Here is a 23,637-nt window from a genome sequence, read left to right as displayed (position 1 = left end):
GTTTGTATCCTTTATGATACACTGTCATCGTAAGTATAGCACTTTCCTGAGTTCTATGATTCATTCTAGTGGATTCTCGTACCTGAGGGAGTCGTGGGAACTCCCAGACTTGTAGCCAGCTGATAAGAAGTGAGGGTAACCTGGGGACCCCCAAGCTTGTGGCTGGTATCCTTAGTAGCTAGTGGGAACCCCAGGATTTGTAGCCAGTCAGGAGTGTGGGAGGGTTTGGAGTCTCTGAACTTGCAACTAGTGACTGAAGTGATGTGGGGCTCAAGGGGAATGTGCCTTTATCCGGTCAAATTTGATCTAACTCTGGTAGTTAGGCTTAGAATTGTATTGTGTATGGATAAATACAAAAGACCATTCTTCTCCCTCTTGATTTCTTTAGAATTCCTATGGCTTTTTAATGCACAATTTACAACATTGTCAGATGGTGTCAGGACTGAATTGTATCCTCTCAAATTCATATTTTGAAGCTCTAACCCCCAAAGTGTCTGTATCTGGAGACAAGATTCTTAGGAGATAATTAATGTTAAATGAGGTCGTAAGGGGGGGGGTCCATTTTTAAAAACTAAAAGACACTAATTATTCTCTAAAACGAGTGGCTGTTCGTCAGCATGACTTATACGAAGTAAGCTTTTCTGATAGCAGAAAGATGCTCAGGGTCTAAATTTTTTCTCTTTCATTTCCCCGCCCGCCCCCCCAGAAAAGTGACAATAAAAGATTTAATGTACGTGGTCATTTGTCCTGGGTCACATGAGATTTGGCAGCAACTAAGGTGGCCATTCCGTGATTGAGATTTAGAAAGTCACCAGCAAGAGGCAGAAAACCCCAGAACACTGACCCTGAGATGTGCCTTTGGGGCACTGAAGCAATGACCATCTGGAGACAAAGAGGAGAGCTGGGATTGCCGATTGCATGGGGATGGGTAGGGGGAGAAGGTGAGGAGGTGCTTTGACCAGGAAAAGAGCTGAGAATGTGTGGAAACAGACCTCCGAAGGAATGGAAGGGAAAAATACTTGGGACCACAATTGCAGACAGAATGCGATGAAGTTGCTGTTTCTTGCCCATGAGTTTAATGACAAGCTTCCTCCCCTTTGGATGCCAACTAAGCAGGAGCCGGCAGGGCATCCCCTGACTTTGCAGCCCAGCCAGGCCTGGAATCTGCCCCAAACACAATCACAGATATTCCCAAGGCTTGAAGTCCATCCAGAGACTAGTCATTTGATGCAATTGCCTGTGGTCTGAAAAACAAACTCCCACCCAAACATATTGTACCTGGGGAGACTGCAATCTCAATGATCATGTCTCCCAGGACCCAGGCCCACTCTGACCACAGGATCTTTCTAAAGGCGTGACCGACAGAAGTGTGCACAATTCCACCATGTAATTTTTGTCTGGGAGGTAAAATACGTGTGTCGTTACATCATTTTCCTTAGCGTAGCGATCCCTTAAGAGAAGAAAGCCTGACCAAATCCCTTCTCAAAGTCAACCACAGAAATAACGTTTTAATATTCTCTCCTGTCTTCCGTGACCTCGTACAGCTTTCACACACAATTTCTCATTTTATCCTCAAAACAACGCATCGAGGTATGTACTGTTATTCCTGCTTCCTGGGCCAGCCTAGAATTTCTGCTTCCCCCTTTCCGTCCTCCCGTTGGAAGGTCACGCTGGGCAACCCAGCCAAGTCACGTCGGAGGGATTAGTTCCCTGTGACACCCCTTCCCCCACTCCCCTGACCCACAGGCCGGACACAAAAGAGGCTGCCGGAAACTCCTGACCGCTGCCAAGCCGGTAGCCGCAGTGCCCTGGAGAGGAGTTCTCAGCTCACAACAGAGCATTTCTCATCTAGTTTTTTTATGGGTTTGGGGTTGGGGAGGGGTTGGTGACCAGCCAAAGACGGGTGGCAGAATGATGAAATCAGGCAAGCCCGCAGCACTGATTCATGTAACGGTGGGAACGGGGACAGGCTTTTGTGCCAACCAGAATGTGCCTTGGTTACACACTCCAGTTAAAAATAGTGGTGGCTCAGGATCGGCCATGGTGGTCCAAAAGAAATTTTCCTTCGTCCGTAATATTCTAACTGCTTTCAAAGCAAACATATTTCTGCATTAGTTACAGAATATAAGTTATCTTTAAAATTCAGAAGGAAATGGCCTCCGCTTCTCTTTGGAGGGCCCTCAGGTTCTGGGGTGGGGTGGGGTGGAGGTGAGGGTGCAGGGAGATTTCTAACTTCTGCTCTGATTATCTCAGACCCGCACCGTGCACACCCGTTCAGCTCAGCCAGCGTTTACCTGCCCACTACTGCACAGCCCAGGGCTTCACGGCCTACCAGGCACAAGCACATGGGACCCTCTGGAAGAAGGTGATGAATCAGAAAGAGTCTGATGAAAGAGGTGATGAATCTCAAATCACCTACACCCGTGGTTGGCTGAGGGCAAGTTGGGGCAACAGACAGACAAGCAGCCAACCATAACCAGAGACAGAGGAGGTAGGTCCTGTATCAGTCATAATGTCAGAGTTGGCCTTGAAGAACTTGTGGAATTTTGAGATGTAAGGAAGGGATGGTGCAGGGGTGGGCCAGCCCGGGAAGAGGAAACATCTTGGAAGACAATTAGGATGTAGATGAAAAAACTCATGGTCATTTCCAATTCCACCGCCATAGCCCCCATCACTGATCCTTGTGCCCCTGGAACATCTCACCTGTGCAGCCCTCTTTGACATCTCTACCACCCCCTCCATTCTGGGGGATCTCAACAGGAGACAATGTGTGTGAAAGCACAGTTGTTTCCACTGTTGTTGCTATTCATAAAACTGCCTGGAGATAGACAGAAGTGGGAAGCAAAGGTCAGAGGGATTAAAGAATTTGCCCAGGGCTTCCCTGGTGGCGCAGTGGTTGAGAGTCCGCCTGCCGATGCAGGGGATGCGGGTTCGTGCCCCGGTCTGGGAAGATCCCACGTGCCGCGGAGCGGCTGGGCCCGTGAGCCATGGCCGCTGAGCCTGCGCGTCCAGAGCCTGTGCTCCGCAACGGGAGAGGCCACAACAGTGAGAGGCCCATGTACCGCAAAAAAAAAAAAAAAAAAAAGAATTTGCCCAGCTGGTGAGGAAGGGAATCAGGAAGTTAACCCGGGTCACCCCCATCCCCGCCAGCTGTCAAATAAGGTAGATGGTGTCTGGGTTTATAGACCCCTAAGTGAGATCACCCTGGTTTCAATCCCAGTTCTGACATCACTGTGTGACCTTGAGCAAAGTACTTAACCTCTCTGTGCCTCCATTTCCATTGGTACAAAATGGGGTAATAATCCTTACACCAGAGCCATCGGGCAGATTAAAAAGGATCCTGCCTGTAAAATGTTTAGTATAATGTCTGGAACACAGGAAATGTTTAAGCATTCATTTGCCACTGCTATCTCCTATCACTGATAGTTATTGTCCCCACCCACTGTCTCTCATTCGGTACCTGAATTTTGGAGGCTGGTAGTTGGCTGGAGACCACGTCTGAACCCTTTCCTTAATCCCACTATCCTCCTCAGAAAAGCTGCTCTCACTCCATTTGCAGACTTCACAAGAATTCTCTCAGCCTGCTTGTGCCATCACTCAGTATGGTGCTTTGGAATCCTTCTGTTAGCACAGCTGTGTCTGGGGTCTGGGAAAGCTCTGAGGACCCCGGGGGTGGGAGATGCACATGAGAGAGGGTCTCTCGAGCAAGTGGAGGTGGGGGGTATGTAAGCAGCCTCCCATCCTGTTCCTCTGTCTGGCAGGCCGGCACCCCTTCTCTTCCTGTGTGCTACCCAGGGCTGGCCCGGACGAAGAGCTTGTCTGCACCTTGGCTTAGATGGGCTTTCTTGCAAGCTCACCCGCAGGGGAACATGAGAGCTGCATGCTCACTGAATCCTAGACCCTCCCGGCCTCACTGCTGGGGCCAGGTCCCCTCCATCCCTGACAGGTTCATCCAGGGACTGGGTCATAACCAGGAGGAAGTTCGGGGCCTCCTGGGACTTCCACCCACAGATCCCCGCTCTCCTCCTGCAGAAACCCAGCCCCGTCTTTCTTCCATGGTGGGTCCCACACTTCTGGAATCTTGAGTGAAGCTCATGTGCCCCATCCTCTTATTGTTCATATGAGAAGGCAAAGGGCCAAGGCTAGAACTCAGAGCCAGCCCTTTCCCCCTGCATCAGTGGCTCCCAACTTCTTTCCACGTTAGAATCACCTGGGACCTTTCAAAAACTCCAAAGTCACAGCCACATGCCAGACCAGGGAAATCACGCTCTCTGGAGTTGGGCAGGTAAGTTTCCCAAGTGATTCCAATATGTGGGCAAGTTTTGGAGCTACCGTCCTTGCAGCCCCAAGAATCCCGATAAATGGCCACACGTCAGGCTAAGTGCCCTGAGTCAGGATTACCCATTACCTCAGTGGTCCCTTTTCGATTGCTGACCTTCTGAACATCAGGAGGGACTTACTCATGTGTTAGTGAGAAGCTGCTACACGTTGCGCAAGTACTGTAGAGTTATGTAGTCGGCATGCTCACTAAAGTTTAAATAAATTAATATGCTTAGACAAATGTGCAAAGCCACGATCAAAATTCTCCAATTATTCACTAATATCTTAATCGTGTTTATAAAAAATAAAGGTGAATATTGAAGCTAATTAAATCTCCTTAAAAATGCCAAGGTGAAGTATATAAAATCCAAATGTCTCTGATGAGGTTGCAATTATTTGCAAATTTTTCAATTCCCACTGAGCGATTAGATACAGTTTTATCATTTTTATTTATCTAACTAATTACATCCTGCTTCTCCCCCTGAAAAGAACACAAGTAGACAAACAACTGTTCTATATTCACTTGATCCAATTATGTGTGTATAATTTTGGACACGTGTTGCCTTTAGCAGAGTTTGATTTCTTTGAATCTCAAATTTTGGGGTCAATTAGTCCAGTCATTTATAACTGTCTGGGTCCTGGACTCCTTTTGAGTCCACGTACTCTGATGAAAACACAGTTTCTGGGAGCACCTGGACTCCCAAAGTCCCCCAGGTCCCCAGCTGAGTCCAGAAAAATGAGGAAACAAGCCCAGAGGCTAAAGTGACTCAAGCTGCCAGTCAGTTCCACTCTCAGGATTGGAACTCCCATCTCCCGACCCTCTGGCCATTCTGGGAGAGACAAGCCTAGGGCCTCCTTGCCTGGGTTCAAAGCCTGATTCTTCTGCCTGTTAGCTGGCGATGTGTGCAAGTTATATCACCCCTCAGTGCAGTGGTTTCTGTGTCTGAAGACGTCCTCATTTGCCTGCCCGCTTGTTGTGTTTGCTGTAATTATTTACAAGCGAGAAAAGAGGCGCTCGGGGGATAGGCAGTTGCCCTAGGTCACCAAGCTGCTAAGCGATGTGTCTCCAAAGCCTGTAGTCTTGGCACATACCACGCTGCATCCCCAATTTCTCCCGGCCCTGACCGGGACGGAGTAGGATGCAGGAAGTCCAGGAGCCACTCTCAGGGAACAGCCTTCAAGTTCAACAGGGCACGCCAGCTCTCTCCCCGGCAGAGAAAGGACCAGCAAGAGGACCAGGAAGGAGAGGGAGGTCAGTGTTTTATGCAAGGGGATGGAGAGACATGCACGCAGTGAGGCCAGCCTGGGTGAGGGGAGGGGCTGCTGCCCAGTGGGAGGCCTGGCCTCTGGCTCCCACCCCAGGGGTCGTAGAAACAGCTGGTGGCAGCAGCACAGGCTGAGGGAGGCGGCAGGGGCCGGCTGGGCTGGCCGAGCTACAGAGGGGTTTCCTGGAGTATCCAGCCACAGGTACCTTGGAGCAGCCCTGGGCTGAGAAATCTGAAAACCCCTCCCTTCCTGGGCTGTGGGCCGGGTTGTTGGAACACTTTCAGTTTTGTTTCTCTGCCCTCAAGAACCGAAACTCCTCGAAACAGAAAGACTCCGCAGACCAGAACATGGAGGGAAACTTCCAGGCGTGCAGGAACTGGTAAGAAGTTGCTTTCCCAGCGGCCGACCTGAGGCTGGCTAGTGAGAGGGGCAGACGGGATAAGGCTGCTTCTGAAGTTAAGAGAAAAGGGCCCTTGTACCCAGGAGGGCTAGGGTGGAAGATTTAAACTCAGGAGATGTAGGAAGATGATGAGAGATGGTCAGGGTTGGCTAACACCCCACCCCAGATATTTCAGTCTTTCTGGGACAGTTCTAAAGCCAAACAGCCAGGCTAACTGTCCCTGCTGGGCTATTCATATTTTTCAGAACTTGGGTCCTAACTTGGAGTTCTGATCATATGCTCTTCACACCAGTCTTAGACAGAAAGGGGCCCACGGAGGTTGTCCGGGACCACACCCGCCCTCACCTTGAGAGGGTGCTGTGGAGCAGGGTGAGGGGATAGAGCAGGGGTCCCAGACCACACGTCTAACTCGGGGAGACCTGGCCCCTTGAAGTACCTCACTCTCGAAGCTCCCTACCTGTGGTGGGAACCAGGGGGATCCCTCCCAGAGAGCTTCCTCCAGGCAGACCCTCCTGGCTGGACCAGCTCAGGAAGAAGAGCTGAAGGGCCAGGCCGGACAGAAGGAGAAAGGGGCCAGGCCGGGCAGAGGGGCAAGAATAGAGGAAGGGAGTGGGAAGCAGCTTTTGTGCCACCTGCTTGGGCTCTGCAGAAGCCAAGACCTTGTTCAGACCAAGCAGAGTGAGGCTCTGGCTACTCCCCTCTGGCCACATCCCACGTGCCCAGGACATGGGCGGGCAGCTCTCATCATCCTTTAGGCCTTCAGAGCTGTGGCCACTACGTGTCCTCTCTCCCAAGCTGCCACGAGCAAGAGCTGGTTGACATGAAAGGAGGAGTATTAAGAAACGCCCTGCCTGGGAACTGGGAGGGTCAGAAGCTTGTGTTTTTCGGGGTCTCCAAGGAGGGTCTCAACCTCTCTGTGGGTCGCACAGGTGAGCCTTAAGGCAGGGAAAGGTAGATGGCTTCTCGTTCTGGGAGACCTGGGAAGCTCTCCCTATGGGGATTCTGAAAGTTGGCATTGCCCTTGCAAGGCTCTGAGTGGGCATGCAGGCCTGGATTTCCAACTGGCTGTGGGCCAAGCAGGGGAGTGCTTGAAAATAGACAAAATATTTGAAAGAATTTGAGATTTGTTATTTCATTTTAAAAACAGCTTTACCAAGGTATAATTGACATAAACTGCATTTATGGTACCTTTTAAAAAATATTTATTTTATTTATTTAGTTGGTTGCACCAGGTCTTAGTCGAGGCAGGTGGCCTCCTTAGTTGCCGCTCACCGGCTCCTTAGTTGTGGCATGTGAACTCTTAGTTGTGGCATGCATGTGGGATCTAGTTCCCTGACCAGGGGTTGAACCAGGGCCTTCTGCATTGAGAGTGCGGAGTCTTAACCACTGCGCCACCAGGGAACTCCCTGTGGTACACTTTTAAAGTGCGCCATTTGACATGTTTGACATAGATATATACCCATGAAACCATCACCGTGACTACTAAAATTCAATAAGCTATCAAGTTAGGAAGAACAAAAGGGAATTTTATTCAAGCCACGCTGAGAATGATGACCCAGGAAGCAGATTCTCAGAAAGCTCTGAGAACAGTCCCACCAGTTAAAAGTCGAAGGCACAGTCATGTACATTTTTGAGACAAAGGATCATACATAAAAATGACATACTGGGGCTTCCCTGGTGGCGCAGTGGTTGAGAGTCCGCCTGACGACGCATGGGACGCGGGTTCGTGCCCCGGTCCGGGAGGATCCCACATGCAGCGGAGCGGCTGGGCCCGTGAGCCATGGCCGCTGAGCCTGCGCGTCCAGAGCCTGTGCTCCGCAACGGGAGAGGCCACAGCAGTGAGAGGCCCGCGAACCGCAAAAAAAAAAAAAAAAAAAAAAAAAGATATACTGATATTTCACAAAAAATTCACCAAGGATACATAGTCCAAGTAAGCACGTACAAAGTGTACGAAGCAAACAGCGAGTCACGGTCACTAGGACCCCGTACGGAGCTGGGAAAGAACCCTATTCTTTTATAAAGTTCCATTGCTAGCTTCAGAAGAAAGAAAGAAAAAATTGATCTTTACCATCGAGCAGGCACTCCCATCTTTGAGGAGCTCTGGTTAATGTGTAATACAGATGCACACCGTACATTAGGGAGGGAGGAGGCCCAAACAAACACAGAGAGAATTTTATGTTTAATTTTTTCTTGTCCTGCCTCAAAATATAAATTATATTTCATCAAATCACAATCAAGATGATGAACGTATCCATTCCCCCCAAAAGTTTCCTCCGGCCGCTTTGTAATGTCTGCCTCCCGCCCCTCCTTGCCCACCCCCTCTCACCCCAGGCAGTAGAAGAGTTTACAGAGCATCCTTACACTTATTTTATGATTTTGCACTGTTCTGATCTAGGACCAACATGGGGAAGGGGGGCAGGTGGTATCGTCGTCATATTTTCAGTGCTTGAGGCCTTGAATGATCTTAATCCAGCAGCTGTGGAGATGAAATACGGCTCCATGCTTTCTACCATGAAATAAGCCTGTTTTTCCTCCCTCTTGATCCTGCAGCAAAAGAAGCGGGGCCCCTGGCCACTTGGCCCTCCCTGGGGCCCACTGTCTGCACTTCAAGGTCCTCTGTCCGGAGTGCAAGGAACCGATGGAAGAGCACAGCGGGGGCGGGCACCAGCAGGTGGGGAGGCGGAAGCAGGGATGGGGGTGGGGGCACCAGGTGGCCAGCCGGAGCCCGGCCCGCACTGCAGCCCGTCTCAGGTGGGCACCCCGCGCCCAGCACCCCCTGTGAAGTGGAAAGGGTAGTTAAATCTGCCTTTCTTATACTGCACTGAGTCAACCCTGGTTTTCCCATCCCCTATCCTTTCCCTACAGGCGAATGGGTCCAGCCAAGGCAAGGGAGTCCCTGTTTCAGGAAAGGTAAAATTTTCCCTCGAGATGTGTCAAGAGGAGAAACAGGAAAGGAGAGCTCTAGAAGGCACTCATGGCCAAGGCTGGTCAAAGGTTAACCTTTCTCTCCTGCTGTTTCTGGAGATACTCAAGCTCAGGCATCCATTTCAACTCAGCGGGTCCCACAGATGCGCCTTGAGCACAGGGCTGGTGCTGCAGGGAGACGAGGGAACCTGACTCCTGCCCCCAGGCGCTCACAGACCCGCACCTGACACACACAGCCAGGGCCACTGAGCTGGGTGGGACTCCAGCGTCTCCCTCCGTGTTTAGGTGGGGTGCGCAGCGTGTCAGCAGAGCCTGCCGAAGCACTTGCTGGAGATTCAAGAGGTGAGAGTCAGCTGTGATTTCTTCTCCCAAGCCCAGGAGGAGGGGAAGGGGCCAGTAATAAAGATTTCCCCCCCTCCTCCTCCCCCAGCTCTCTCTTCTTGCCCAAGGAGGCCTGGGGCACAATGGGGAACTAGCTCATCACAGGGCCTCCTGCCCCCAGATGCCCGTCAGAAGGGCCTGCCATGGTCCACAAGCCCAAGAGAGCTCGTGTTTGCCAAGGAGAGTCCCCCCACCCCCTGGCCTTTCCCACCTGCTTTCTCTTACTGGCTTCAGTCCCCCAGGGAAATAAGCTCATATCCCCAACGTGACTGCAGTCACTGCAGGCCAGTGACCATGCCTGTCCCGCCTGCTTCCCCGCAGGCCAAGGAATGCCAGGAGCGCCCCGTTGAGTGCCAGTTCTGTGAGCTGGCCGTGCGCCTCAACAAGGTGGACATCCACGAGCACCCCTGCGGCAGGCGGACGGAGGTCTGCCCAGACTGCGGCCAGCGCATCGTGCTCCACATGCTGGCCCGGCACAGAGACGAGTGCTGCGGTGAGCAGACCCGGCTCCAGAAAGGTGAGCAGGGGTGGCAAGGAATGTAAGCTCTCAGCAGGACAGGTGACATGTGTGATGACAGATACACGTGTCTCAAATTCATCTGGCTACTCTGGACCACATACTAGAGTGGCCTTCTTGTGTGTCTGCTGTGGTCTCTAAATGACTGGTCCAGGGACACCAAGACGCCAGGAGCTGCGGGCCTGGGAGCTACACAGATGAGTGCAGAGGCAATGGGGGCCCGACAAAATGGGAGGCTTCCTTGGAACCCCTCAAGCACAATCCCAGCCTGGCAGAGACCCACCTGCATCCTTTTACAGATGAGAAACCTATGCATAGAATGAAACAGGGGCTTGCTAGAGGCACAAACCAGACAGGACATCCGAGTTCCCTGACACCAAATCAGGAGATTTCACCACCATCAGCAGCGGACAGAAGGGATCTAGTTGTAACTCCTGACCTTCGAGCCTATGTGTTGGCCGCCTGGTAGCACTGTGTGTTGTCTTGACCTGGTTACCTCTTCATGAGATGTGTTTACGGAGGACAGCAATGTGACAGGTCTTGTGTTCACTGGTTGTTTTAGTAACACAGTAACACATGGAGAGAGCCTAAAATGCTTTGTGTGGTAAGTCTCTCCTGGTAAACGATTTTATTAAAATCGGCAAATGAAAAACTGGAGCGCTTGAGATGCGTGGACATTTCCAGCATGGCTGGGCTTCAACACAGCCCACAAACGGCTCTTCAGCACAACTTCACCAACACAACACAACTTCAACAAGACAACACAACACAGCTTCAACACAGTCAACAAAGATGTGTGCAAGAACTCCTCGTTTGATCACAGAGCTCAGAGACTGGTGAAATGAAAGAGCAGTCAGACCGGACGGGGCTGGCATCTGTGGTAACGGCTCCTTCTGTCTCCTTAGAAACCAGTCCTGCGCCAGGAAAATGTCTCTTCATCAGGGCTGTGTGCTGCCCCGAGTGCACTTTTGCAGCTTAAAGGAAATGATGTGGGTGATTCCTGCTGTGGGTGGCCTGTGTGGCCAAGGACCCTGGCCGTGCAGGACACTCACGGCAGGCCGGGGACAGTTCATCATCAGGACTGCAGGCCATGTACGCGGTTGTGGGACAGTCGGGCTAGCCATTGTCAAGGGCAATCATTTGTGCTGTTGTTTCCATGCTTTTTCAGGGAAGAGAATTCCAGCTCCTGAAAGCAACATCTGCTGTCATTATTGCAACCAAATGATCCCAGGAAATAAGTATTTCCACCATGTGGTGAGTAGAAATTAGTTATTTTCTAATGGTGCCAATAGCTAGTCCATATTCCAAAAAGAGTGATATGAAAGGTAGATTCTGGGTCCAATTTTACACAGCATGGATAACAGAGGTTCCCATATTTAGTTTTGCTTTGTTCAAAAAGGGATGTTGTGAATTGGTGTAGGCTAATTTAGCACACATAATTGGTCTCCCATCATGCCAGCCCTTCAAGGAGCCTCCCTGACCAGTCCAGCTATCGTTGATCACCTCCAAACATCTTCAGCCTTCAGGGCCTGGCCATGGCAATTTGGTCCTTAATAGGACCTGCCTTATTATTTTCTGTCCCATGTGGGAGTCTTCTCAATTAGACTGTGAGCTCCCTCGAAAAAGTTAACAACTTTCTCCATCTTCCCACAGTGAAACTGGTATCAGGGCTAGGTACCAAAAGGGGGACTCTGTAAAGATGTCACGATGTGATTGATTGCTTTTGCCTGGGAACATTCACAGTCTCCTCCCTCCATCACTTGGAGCACGTTTTAGTGCATTAGCCCGTGCCAAGCTGCTCCCTTCTTTTGCAGGATGGAGCATTTTCTTTCTGGGGAAACTTCCTAAGGCTTCTCTCCAAAGAACTCATTTCCTTCTGCTTCGATGGAGCGCTGTTTGTTCTTTCTTTACCCTTCAATTCAGACAAACATGAATATCAGAACTAAAGAGACCCTAGGGATGATCTAGACCTTTTTGTTTATTGTGGGACAATACATATAAAGTTTACCATTAGTGACATTTAGTGCATTTTAATAGGAATACTTGACTTAATAAAGTCTAAATTAATCATATTCCCTACCCTCCTTACAAACAATATATGGATTTGAGAACACGTTGACTCCGATTCTCTTTTCCCGCCTTATATGTAAATGCTATGGAATTTAGTTTCACCTTGGTTTTTTTTTTTTTTTTTTTTTTTTTTTGCGGTTGCCGGCCCCTCCTTTTTTTTGCCTCTCCCGCTCCGGAGCACAGGCTCCGGACACGCAGGCTCAGCGGCCATGGCTCACAGGCCCAGCCGCTCCGCGGCATGTGGGACCCTCCCAGACCGGGGCACGAACCCGTGTCCCCTGCATCGGCAGGCGGACTCTCAACCACTGCGCCACCAGGGAAGCCCCTCACCTTGTTTTCATACTATCCCTCTTTAGTCATTATTATCGTTGTCATTTTATGCAATTCATGCCTGCTTGGATATACTCACACATTCACCTTTCTCTTTGCTCACGTTCTTTCTTAAATCCCAAGCTTTCCGTCTGGGTAGGATTTCTCTCTTCCTGAAATACACGTCTAGGTAGTTCCCTCAGCAAGAAGCTGTGAGGAGTAAATTTTTAGTTGCCTGCACAGGTACTTTTTTCCTGCATTACTGAATGGTAGTTTAACTGGGTGTCCAATTCTACGTTAACCGTTATGTTCTCTTAGCGTTTTGAAGTTTATTCCACCGTCTTCCCACCTCCATGATTGCTGTTGATAAGTCTGCTCTCAGTGTAACTGCCATTCTTTTGTGGATAACCCTTTTTCTTTGGTTGATTTCAAGATCCTCTTTGCCTTTGATCTTCCTGGTTCCACTGCAATGCATCCAAGAGAAGATGTATTTTTATTCATCCTGCTTAAAACAATATGCTCAAGTGTGTTTATTTTTTTCTTTCTTCTTCAGAATTTCTCCTGCCCAAATCTAAAGATTTAGTTCTGCCTTAATCAGTTCTGAAAAGTCTCAGCTCTAATCTCTTGGAATCCCCAGTCTTCCCTAACCCCTCCATGTTCTCCCAACTCTTTCTGTGGAACATATTAGATGTACATCAGGCCTTCTCGTTCTATCCTCGTGTCCCTTAACCTTTCACATTTTCTCTTCCTCTCTCCTATGTTCTGAATAATTTCCTCAAATCCTATTTTCAAGTTCATTCTTTCTTGGCCAAATCTAACTTGCTATTTTTAAGCCTATCCATTGAGGTTCAGTGTCTGTATTTTTCATTTCAAGAAGTTCTGTTTATCTCTCTTTCAAATTCACCTACTCTTTTTTTCATAGGGTCATATTCTTTTCTCTTGTTTGAATCATTTTTAATTAATGTATTTTATAGTCTCTCTCCTATAGTTCTGTTATCTGAACTCCTTGGAGTCTAATCCTGCTAATGGTTGTGTCTGTGACTCTTACCCAAGGTAGAGTGTTTCCTTGTGTGTACATCTGAATCACGAGCTTCTATTTGGTGAGACTCTATCTGTGAGAATCCTGTGTGACCTAGTTTGGGATTATGTAACCTCCAGAGGGATTTTGTGATTGCTTCTGCCATACATCCCAAATTTTACATGAATTCTTCTGCTTGGGTATTCCCAGAGCCTGAGGATTTTGTAAATCTGAACCCCAAATACAAGAATGGCATGAGCCTTGGATTTTGAGTTTTCAGGAGTGTCAGTTTCGCTTCTGCACCCTCAATTTCTAGTCCAAGGTAGACAAGCTCTCTTGCCACTTTCCTTTTCCAATTAGCCGATTCTTTTCTCTTAGCCACCACAGGTTTGCCTTCAAGGTTCCCAGCTTTACGCAGGGAAAGGGGAATCTTACTTCCAATTCCACATCTTGTGTGGGACTCTTCTCTTATCCAAGCTCTTAGATACAAGATTGGCCCCACATCTCCTCCTGAAGTGTCAGCTCATGTGCTTAACAGGTCAGGTCTTCATCCTGGAACACGGAGCTTGCTTGCTTGCAAAGTCAGCTCAGTGAACGTCATATTTTATCCAGCATTTCAGAGTGGGAATATTTCAGGTTATCTTGCCTATTGTACTGTCCACCATTAAAGCTGAGGTCATTTTAATATTTGAAGTATGACTCATAATTGCAGGACAGATGCCGTCCAATCTCAGACTCTGTGACATATTCTCCAGTTGGGAAACCAGATATTCCTCCTTCATCCCTTTCAAGTCAGGCTGCTGAAGATCAAACTTCCACAGCAGAGAAAGACGTCCGTCCAAAGACGAAAAATACAAGCAGATTTCGCCTTCTTTCTGAAAAGTCAACGCGGCAAGCACCAAGAGGCACAAACAAAACCACGGATCTGCCTTTGAAGTCTGATGGCAAGCTCAGGGGCTCCTCTCCTGTAGAAGACGAGACAGCCTATGACATTCTGAGGAGGTGTTCTCAGTGTGGCATCGTACTTCCCCTGCCAACCCTAACCCAACATCAGGTACCCAGCCTCTATTCTCTCCTCATCCGGCTGGGAGCCATCTGGACAGTGTTTAAAGAAATCCAAGACCTGCAGGATATTCTCAGACATCTTTATCTCCCCTTTCTCTGTGTGTCCAAATCCATTCTCATAGCACCTATCACCTGGTTATATATGTGCATCATCTCCCACCTCTGAAGGCAGAGCCAGATCTTTCATCTCTGTATCTCCAGTTCGCAGCCCAGGGAATAACCACAGCAAATGCCCCAAAACTGTGGAGCAAACAAATGGACAGAGCATACCCAATCTAGCTGTCTAGCTCATAGCGTAGATAAGGCAATCCAGGCCCAGAGATGAGAGCCTTGGTCAAGATACTAAGTCAGTTGGTATCTTACCTCCAGCAGATCAGGATTTGCAGCCTCAAAAGCCTGATTTTTTACATCCTAGATTATTTTCCAGTAATAATAAGAATTAGTATGAGGTAGTTAACCATTATGCGCCAGTTACAATGCAAAGCTCTTTACAAATGGTTAATCATTATAAAAAACATGCAGGTATTTTATCCCTATCTTACAGATAAGGAAGCCAGACAGAAAGGTTGAGTAGCTTCCCCAGGATTATACAACTAGAGAGTGGCAGAATCCAGCCTAAAATACATGTGTATATAGTTCCAAAGCTTATGCTTTGGAACTTATGCCCCAAACAGGATGCCTCACTCAAAAAAAAAAAGAGCTTTCATTATTTGATGTTTTTCAAAATACAAAAGTACTAGATACTACTAAATACTAGATTTTGTCGTAACCAGTTGACATGATACCATACAAACAAATAGAAAGATAAAGCTCATCCTCCCCCCCCCCCCCCCCCCTTCCCCAGTCCCACGCCCTGAGATACTAGTTTCAGTATCCTGGTGGGTGTCCTTCCAAAGCTTTAACTCCGTTCACACAAACGCGAACAAGCCTCTATGGGGTTTGAATTGTTTTTTCTTTTCCCCTATGTATCATCTTCCTATATCCATTACTCTGCCATTTGCCTTTTTCACTGAATATATGATGCACACTCCTTACAAAAAAGTAGACCTAGATCTTGTTTTTTCTAACTTCTTCTCTATATGCACACAGCACCTGATTTTACAAAGCTGAGTGAATTTCATACTTGCTGGGGGTGTTATTAGTGCCATATTTCCTTGCCCCCCACACTTTGAAATTTCCTTCCATACTTCCCTCCATCCTTACATAATAGGGTCGCCGAATTTAGCAAATAAAAATTCATTACTTGGGACAAAAATAACTACAAAATAATTGCATGAGACATACAAAAAAAATTCTTTGTTTCTCTGAAATTAACTGGACATCTTGTATTTTATCTGGCAACTCTGTTGTATAACCAGTCACACACATACACATTTGGAGTCCAATTATACACATTTCTTTGCATCTTAATGTTATGATTCATCAATACCCAAGGACATCCCTCCAAGTCAAATGATGTTGCCCCCCGCTTTTTAATGGCATAAGAGTCCATGGTGTGGGTATCCTCTAAACTGTTCATCCACCCGCCTCATGGTGATAGATAGGCCTCTATTAAACATTGTCCCAAGCCTCCCATAGACCCCTCATGGCTCACTGGGCTCCATACATTTTCTATGCCATCTGTAGCTCAGGGTTCCTGCTCCGGGAACTGGGGATAGGATTGCCCAGAGATATCCTAGGAACTAACACTCCCCACTTTAAACACACTGAACTTTTTTAATGTCCATTTCTTTAGGAGAAATGCTGGTGGTTAGCTTCATCAAAAGGAAAACAAGCGAGAAGTTCCAGCTAGCTTTGGAAAAGAAAAGGTACAACGGATTTAGAAGATTTTGTTTTTACACTGGTTTTTCTGCTTGCTTTCTGTGCTAGTCTTTCCTTGTGAAAAGAGATGGGTTTTATTCACTGGGTTTCTTTCTTGTAGAAGAAAAGGTTTGGATTCTGTTTTCCTCCTTTTGAGCCGAGATGTTGGTTTCCCCAAGAGCTCCAGATAAACCAGAAGAAAAAAGGGCTCTGACTCTTCTGCCTGAGAATTCTGATCAAGCGTCTAGGCTCCACACAGCCTGGACACCTTAGGGAACCCAGCTTTGTCCCCGAAGAATAAAAAAGCCCTCCCTGAAAACTTGTCCTCCACCTTTTTGTAGATTTTTCATTGGTTTTCCAGGGCCACAGATGGCAGCGGCTAGCACGGCAAGGAAAGGGGAGTGGCAGCAAAGAAGAAAGGGGAGAAAGGAAGAGAAAAATGAGGCTGGGTGGCAGGGGAGAGCCAGAAAGCACAAAGACGTGCTAGTGAGGGCTGTTAGTTGGGAGACACCTAGAGATGCAGCCCACCTCCCAGCAAACAGCACACCCTACCTTTCTGCCTGGCCCGTGGGGAGACCCCAGACCCCACCAGGGAAGGAAGGGCCCAGGACACCCCACCCTCCCGAAACTGGAAAAGTGGGGCATTTCTCAAGCTTTGTCAAGTTGTCGAAGTCAGGTTTGCTTAAGACTTTCCTTAGGTCGGCAGCGACAGTGGTTTCCCGAAGAGAGGCCCCGCACGCTGGGTCCCCGGGACTGGACAGGACCCCGAGGATGGGTCAGGACAGGAAAGGTGGCGACTGCGCGGGCCTGCGCCCCAAGTCTGGGGGCAGAACCTCTTCCTCGCAAGAGGAGGGACGGGCAGGGGTCGCGGGGCCCAGCCTTCCGCCTCTGGTCCCCCGCGGCCAGGGCGCCTTCCCGGGCCACCTGCGCGGGGACCCGTCTTGCCCCGCACGCGCACGATCGGTTGAGCTGGCAGCCCCAGGTTTGGGCCCCGCGGCCGCGGGCTTGAGCAGAGCCCGGCAAGTGGGGGCGCGTCACAAAGGCGGCCGGCCCCTCGGCCTCTAGCCCCTGCGGGGCCGGGCGCGGAGCCCACCGCCGGTGGCGTCGGAGCCGAGGCGGCGCGGGCGCAGCAGGCCGGCGCTCGAGGTCCCAGCAGCCCGAGCAGCGAGCGGCGGGTAAGGCGACGCGAGCGGGCGCAGGCCGGGAACGCCCCGAGGCCAGCGCGGGGGTGCGGGGCTGCCCTCCTCACCTGCCGCCCACGCAAGGCTCCTGGGCCACCTCCCCTCCCCGGGTGATCGGACACGTAGGTTTCCTCCCAGGCTCGGCAGCTGTGTGACGTGGTAAACCCAGCCTAGGTTCCAGCGTCCTTAGGCTGGGTTGGAATCCCGCTCCCCACCTAGCACGCCATCTCACCGGGACACTTTCCTAACCTCCCATTTGTAAATACCTTCCCTACAGGGATGTTTTGGAAGCACCTTGCCACCCACATTCTGATGGCAGCAAACACTTGTATAACATTTACTGTGTGCCAGGCACTGTTCTGGTGCTTTCAGTATATCAGCCCGTTTAATCCCCCCAACGCTAGGAGAAAGGTACTATTATTACCCATATTTACAGATGTGGAGACTGAGGCATAAATAAATTAATTAACTTGCCTAAGGTCACATACCGCAGTTGACAGAACCAAGATCCAATCCACTAAGCTACAGAGGGGAGGTTCCAGGCGGTGACATGACTTTTGGACCACTTGCAACACCTTTTCCAGCCCACCAAAGATGTTCTTCCAATCCCCCTGCCCCCCATGGCTTAAAGTGTCGTATAATTCTTCAGACCCTGTGACCTTGCTGGGTCAAAGGGCTTCGATTAGCTTTCTAACTGGTTTAGCTTTTTTCTTTTCTTTTCTTTTCTTTTCTTTTTTCTTTTCTTTTCTTTTCTTTTCTTTTCTTTTCCCTTGACCGCTCTGGGAGGCTTGTGGGATCTTAGTTCCCTGAACAGGGATCTAACTGGTGCCGCCTGCAGTGGAAGTGAGGAGTCCTAACCATTAGACCGCCAGGGAAGTCCCTGGTTTAGCTTTTCTTGAGCATCTCTTAGGTGCCTTGCTCCTTACTAAGTGCCGTGGAGTCCCCTAGCCCCGGGCAGTTTATATGTGATTGAAGACACAATCTTATTTCTTCATTAGTTAAATGTTTAAGAACTTCCTCAAAAGAAGAATGAGGCTGTCCCTAGTCTCAAGGAGTGTGTGGGTTTCTGGGAGAGAAAGGCTTAGATTATACTAAGATTATAGTAAGGATGGACACAGAGAGAGGGGAAAGAGAAGGGGAGCCGGCTGACCCCACTGGAGCCCTGTGTCCTGGGTGGGGGCAGGCTGCTACCAGTTCCCGTGTGGAAGTCTGTCTGGGTGGAAGATGGGAGGGCCGGCTGGAGGCAGGGGCCAAACTGTTCTGTAGGTGATCATGGGGTAGGGAGGACAGAGGCACGGGGGAAGACCCCCAAATAGGTCCCCTACGGGAGTTTGCTTGAGGATGCTCATCGCCACCGTGCTGTTGTGGGGAGCTGGAAGTAGCCTGGGGGTCCATCACAGGGAGAGTGGGTAAGAGAGAGAAGGGGATACCCACCGCCGGGTCTATTCAGATGACAGATACCGTGTGAGACGTACACAGGGCAACGTGAATGATGCTTACGGACGCTGAACACACATTTGGCAAGCGTGCACACAACCAAAAAGCAGCGCATCAAACACGCTGGAATAGTTGCCTGTGGTGGGGAGCAATGGAGTGGGACATAGAATTAAAAGGGAATAAATGAATAAATAGAATCAAAGAGCGGTCTTGCACAGACAAGTGTCTGTCCTGAACTGAAAATTATGATTAACTTGTCCCTCTGAACCCAAGGCCTGAAAAGTGGACGTAGGAAAAAAGTATAAGAGAAAGAGTAAGAAAGCCCAGGTCTAGCCTGAGTCTTGTTACTAACTTGCTGTGTGACCATAGGCAAGCCCCTTCACCTCTCTGTGCCTAGTTTCCATGGGTTAAAAAAAAAAAAAAATCAATTCTCAGATCTCTTCCAGCTCTGAGTTTTTGTGAACCACAATGAATGATCTTGGGTTACCTGGTAAAGAAGCCAATAAAAGCTTTATGGAGTGGTAGGGCTTGAACTTTAAAAATGGGGGGTTTGGGAGACATAAAGAAAAGGAGGGTAGTTCTCAGGCAGGGGAAACATTGAAAGCAAAGCCATGAAGATTACAGCAGATGGCTATGAAAAGTCTGACCGAGGGCTCAGTGTATCTGGGGGGGCCTTAGCCCAGTTCTTCCCTGGGACTCCCTAGCCTGGCTGGGGATACCACCTGCAATCCAACAGCCAAGTCAGAGACCTTTCAGTCCTCCCAGTTCAGGTGTTCACCAGTTACCAAATCATGTCTACCCACCCCGATTCCCACTATAATGCCACCCTAGTCCCAGGCTTCAAGCCTGGCCTCTACTATGGACCATCCTTCCTCCATTCCCCCAGAGTATTCTTTCTTTACCTCAAGACTGACCACGTCGCTTCTGGGCGTGTGATCCTTCGACCTGCCCTGACCTCAGCTGATGTTCTCCACTTTTGTTCTGCTGCTGCACCTTTTGAATATAAACAGAGCCATCAGCAATGTTGCTCAACACAGACACTGATTCTCATCCAGAGAAGATGTCAGAATTCCAAAGTCTTAGGGAGAGGGGACAGTGAGAATCCCTGGCTGTAGGACACAGCCTTTATCACATCATTCAGAACATCTTGAATGATGCCCTTGAACCAGCACTTCCCACTGCTCCAGCTCCAGTTCCATCACTCCCTGACCCTCACAAGTTAAGCTCCAAGCAATTTTTAGTTCCGTCAATGTGAACACATCACGCATACTCACAGTTCTGTGGCTTTGCCCATCTTGTTCCCTCTGCCTGGAATATACCAGTTCCTCCACCACCAACCTGTCTGCCTTGCAAATCCTACTCACCCTGCAAAACCCAGCTCAGATGCCACCTCCTCTGAGCAGCCCTCTCTACTTCTTCTTACACAGACAGAACTAATACCCCCGTTTGTGCCACCCTGCACCATGAATATGCCTGAGGATTTTCATGCCTCCCACAGTGCTGTCATTGAGTCCTGGTCTATGTCCCTGATAGACCCCTGATAGGCTGTGACTCCTTGCAGGTGTGCACAGTATGGTGGATTTATCATTGCATCCCCTGCACCAGCCCACTACCAACACATGGGGCCATAGTGCAAGTTTGTTCCATTGGGTTTAATATGTGTTTGGCAGGTAATGGTTCTTCCTTTTTACTCCCCACAGAAAACAAGTGATTGCTTTTCTTTCCTCATTTTTGGAAGCCCTGCCTACCACACAGCTGCAGTGGACATCCCGGTTCCTTGATGGACGAAGAAGGCCAACTGACCCAGCCTCAAGACCAGAGCTGCTGGGCCACCCTGCCCGATGTGTGCCTACATCGTATTTTCTGGTGGCTGGGAGACAAGGACAGGTCCAGAGCAGCGCTTGTCTGCAGAAGGTGGAACCAGATGATGTATTCGGCCGACCTCTGGCGATACAGGGCCATCACGTTTAGTGGGAGACATTCCAGGGTACACGCGTACGAATTTGAGTCGGCTGTTTGGTATGTTAAGAAATTTGGTCGTTACCTGGAGCACCTGGAGATCAAATTCCTGACTCCTTACAGCGTTGTCCTGACCAAGAAGTTCCAGGTCACCATGCAAGGCCTTCTGTCGTGTCTGGGCAAGAGAAACAACCGTCTGAAATCTCTCTCCATCCAGTACCTGGAACTGGACCGCCTGGTCTGGAGGAACAGCGTCAGAAGCTTGTTCTTGAAAAGCTTGAGCTCCTTCTTGAAGAAAATGGGCAAACACCTGGATCATCTCAACCTAAAAGGGGCCAGGCTCACCGTGGAGCAGGGCTGCCACATCCTCAACTCCCTGAGCTACTTACGGACAGAGAGTGCGGTGTCAGAGCTCAACATCGAGGACTATTTCAGCCACCGCCTCGCTGTCTACAGCAGCCCCCAGTTCAACCAGACCATGGCCACGTTCCGCAACCTGGTGTCCCTGACCCTCAACTACAACTGCATCTCCGATGAGCTGCTGGAGAACTTGGGTGAGAACAATGCCGGCACCCTCTGGAGCATGAACATCAAGTGCCACGTTCATGACCCCCACGGGCAGGTCGTCTGGGGCATGTCCTGGGCCAAGCTGGCCAGGTTCGCCACCAAGCTGAAAGTCAACTTCGTCTTTGAGAAAGTCGTGCAGTATGAGCGCTTGGCCCGGATCCTCCTACAGGAGATCCCGATCAGGAGCATTAGTCTGAGAAACTGCTCTTTCAGCAACCCCGACTGGTCCATGAAGCCCACTCTGACGGATCTCCTGCCCACCTTCCGGCACACTCTGCAGGTAGGTATGAGCTGAGGGCTGGGAGGCTTGTGAGGAGCGGCTGCCCCTCAGGTTCCTGCTCCCTGCTCTTGCCTGGGCTTGCACACACTCACTCAAGGTCAAATTGAGGTTCTGGGAAACGTCTCCAAACTAAGCCTCCCCCGGTCCCCAAGACCGCAGCAGAGGACAAAATCTACTGCTCACTTCCTAGACGTGGAAGCAATTCCTGATTGTCAACCAAGGAGAGCGCCTATATCCCTGGCTCAGAGCTGTGAGGCCTGAGCACGCAGGTGCCTCTACAGGTGAGAAGCAGGGCAGCAGCTTCTACTTCTCCACCCAGTCACAGCAGCACACAGGCCCCAGTGTGACTCCAAACCAGGCAAAAAGCCAAATTTGACCCAAGTTACAGAAGAGCTCAGAGGTGTGGGCAGCTCCCCATCTATAAAATCGGGATCATTTTGTCCCCCACGCCAAAGACCTCTCAGCTGTGAGGATTGATACTCAAGCGTATAAGTACCACTACGAACGGTGAGGGATGACAAAGTGCTAAGAGCTCATTTACGTTCACACAGCCCTGAAGTGGGCAGGCTGACATCATAGCCATTCGGTGCTGCCCATGGCCACCTGGCTAGTCCATCGCAGGGCCAGGACCACCACTTTGGTCTCCAGACTCCAGATACATTGCCTTGAAACTCCAAGTCTCATAAATTTGGATGAGATCACTTTCATTCCCAAATCCCTTCTTCCGACCACTGCTTGTCCAGTGCCCCTTATCTAAAGCACTTGAACCACCATGGGCTACCAGGCCAAAGCCGGGTCATGAAAGTGTTATGGAATGATCCAACCAGTCCCAGCATCTCTGTCCACATCCGTCTTCCCCTCTGGTGCTTTTCCAGAAACTAAGTTTTGAGTTCAACAACAACCATGAGTCTCTGGACGAGGAGCTGCACCTCCTCATCTTATCCTGCAGGGAGTTGTTTTACTTCAACATCTGGGCTTTCCTTGATGTTAACTTTGTGGAGCAGATCCTGAAGAGTCAGGAAGAAGGGCGGTGTGCCCTGCGCACACTCAAGGTAAGAGCCCGCCCGGGGTGGGTTCCACGGGGATCGGGCAAGGGCATCCAGGCCCCTGGGCGGGCAGGCGTCCAGCCCCAGCGTTCCTGCTCTGGGATGAAGGTCAGGAGCGAGGCAGGGCATGGGGGCAGGATGTCTCACAAGTCCGTCCATTGGAAGTTAACAATTTCACGGAAGGGAATCTGGAGGTTTCATCCTTAGTTGGGCTTGGGCTTTTCCTGGTTCTGACAACAATTGTACGTGTACATCACTCAGATTGTCTTTGGGGTCTGGGGGATGTAGCCGCTGTGTGTGTGTGTGTGTGTGTGTGTGTGTGTGTGTGTGCGTGCGCACACGCGGGGGTGTTTGTCTATCGGCACAGGTGAGAATTTATACAAACAGATATGAGACGCCTGAAGAGGACAGGACACTGCGGCATATTTACAGGAAGTACAGAATGCTGATCGATTCAGAGTTTAACTATTTTTCCGTCGCTTACTGCATGACATAAGGAGCGCTCTCCAGAGGAAGAAAACCAAGAGCACTTTGACCTTGACAATCCGAGCCTCACAGAATGACACTTCGGGCATCCCTTACCCCAGCCCTCTTTCTCCTCTCTCTCCTCTTTGCTAGTTTCACACCAACATGACACCCCAGCAACGGCTGGGACTTCTGGTCATGTGAAGACCCCAGGTGACTTTAAAGTGCTATATTTACCAACTATCTGGGTGTGATTTCTTTTTTTTGTCATTTGGTTTTGCTTTTTGACCCTCACTCAGCCACAGAACTGAAAGCCCAAAGCCGCTTGGAGCAGTGTCTTACTCGGGGACCCTGACTCTTGCTAATCTCCCTCCGGAAAAGGTGTAAGTAGCCAGAGAGCAAATGGAGCTGCATTTTCCACTGACTGTCAGCGTCAGTTCAGAAACACTTTCTATCCCGGCTGACCTTCACATCAGAGCCTTCTGCCATTGACGCTGGCCAGGCCTGATCTCAGATGAAAGAAATTCACCAGCACATCCTAGAGTGAAGTAGGGAAATTCCCTCCTTTAGAAGGAGCCTGCTCAGAGCAGGAACTCCCTCCCACAGGAGATCAGCCCCTAATTTATCAGTG

General features: G+C 49.8%; 2 protein-coding genes across 6 annotated transcripts; both read left to right on the top strand.

The window, feature by feature from the left end:
* The first annotated feature begins 5,464 nt into the window (after positions 1-5,464).
* Positions 5,465-16,390, top strand: XAF1 (XIAP associated factor 1). 3 transcript variants are annotated; one of them, XM_027130774.1, is made up of 10 exons: positions 5,465-5,572; positions 5,892-5,965; positions 8,537-8,657; positions 8,852-8,896; positions 9,197-9,253; positions 9,614-9,809; positions 10,978-11,063; positions 13,919-14,260; positions 16,007-16,079; positions 16,193-16,390. In XM_027130774.1, the coding sequence occupies exons 2-9, from the start codon at positions 5,934-5,936 to the stop codon at positions 16,061-16,063; spliced, it is 936 nt and encodes a 311-aa protein (XP_026986575.1). In that variant the 5' UTR covers positions 5,465-5,572; positions 5,892-5,933; the 3' UTR covers positions 16,064-16,079; positions 16,193-16,390. The 3 variants fall into 3 exon arrangements, with proteins under 3 accessions (XP_026986575.1, XP_026986574.1, XP_026986576.1); XM_027130773.1 differs by having other exon boundaries at positions 8,852-8,980; XM_027130775.1 differs by lacking the exon at positions 8,852-8,896.
* FBXO39 (F-box protein 39) lies at positions 16,008-23,249 on the top strand. 3 transcript variants are annotated; one of them, XM_027130771.1, is made up of 4 exons: positions 16,008-16,079; positions 20,390-21,495; positions 22,371-22,547; positions 22,909-23,249. In XM_027130771.1, exons 2-4 carry the CDS (start codon positions 20,470-20,472, stop codon positions 23,035-23,037), a joined length of 1,332 nt encoding a protein of 443 aa, XP_026986572.1. In that variant the 5' UTR covers positions 16,008-16,079; positions 20,390-20,469; the 3' UTR covers positions 23,038-23,249. The 3 variants fall into 3 exon arrangements, with proteins under 3 accessions (XP_026986572.1, XP_026986573.1, XP_026986571.1); XM_027130772.1 differs by having other exon boundaries at positions 22,929-23,045; XM_027130770.1 differs by lacking the exon at positions 22,909-23,249 and having other exon boundaries at positions 22,371-22,899.
* The last annotated feature ends 388 nt before the right edge of the window (positions 23,250-23,637 follow it).

Source organism: Aethalodelphis obliquidens, unplaced genomic scaffold, assembly GCF_003676395.1.
Source record: "Aethalodelphis obliquidens isolate GAN/ISIS:26980383/991018 unplaced genomic scaffold, ASM367639v1 scaffold38, whole genome shotgun sequence".
Taxonomy (NCBI): domain Eukaryota; kingdom Metazoa; phylum Chordata; class Mammalia; order Artiodactyla; family Delphinidae; genus Aethalodelphis; species Aethalodelphis obliquidens.
This window is presented reverse-complemented; position numbering and strand designations above follow the sequence as displayed.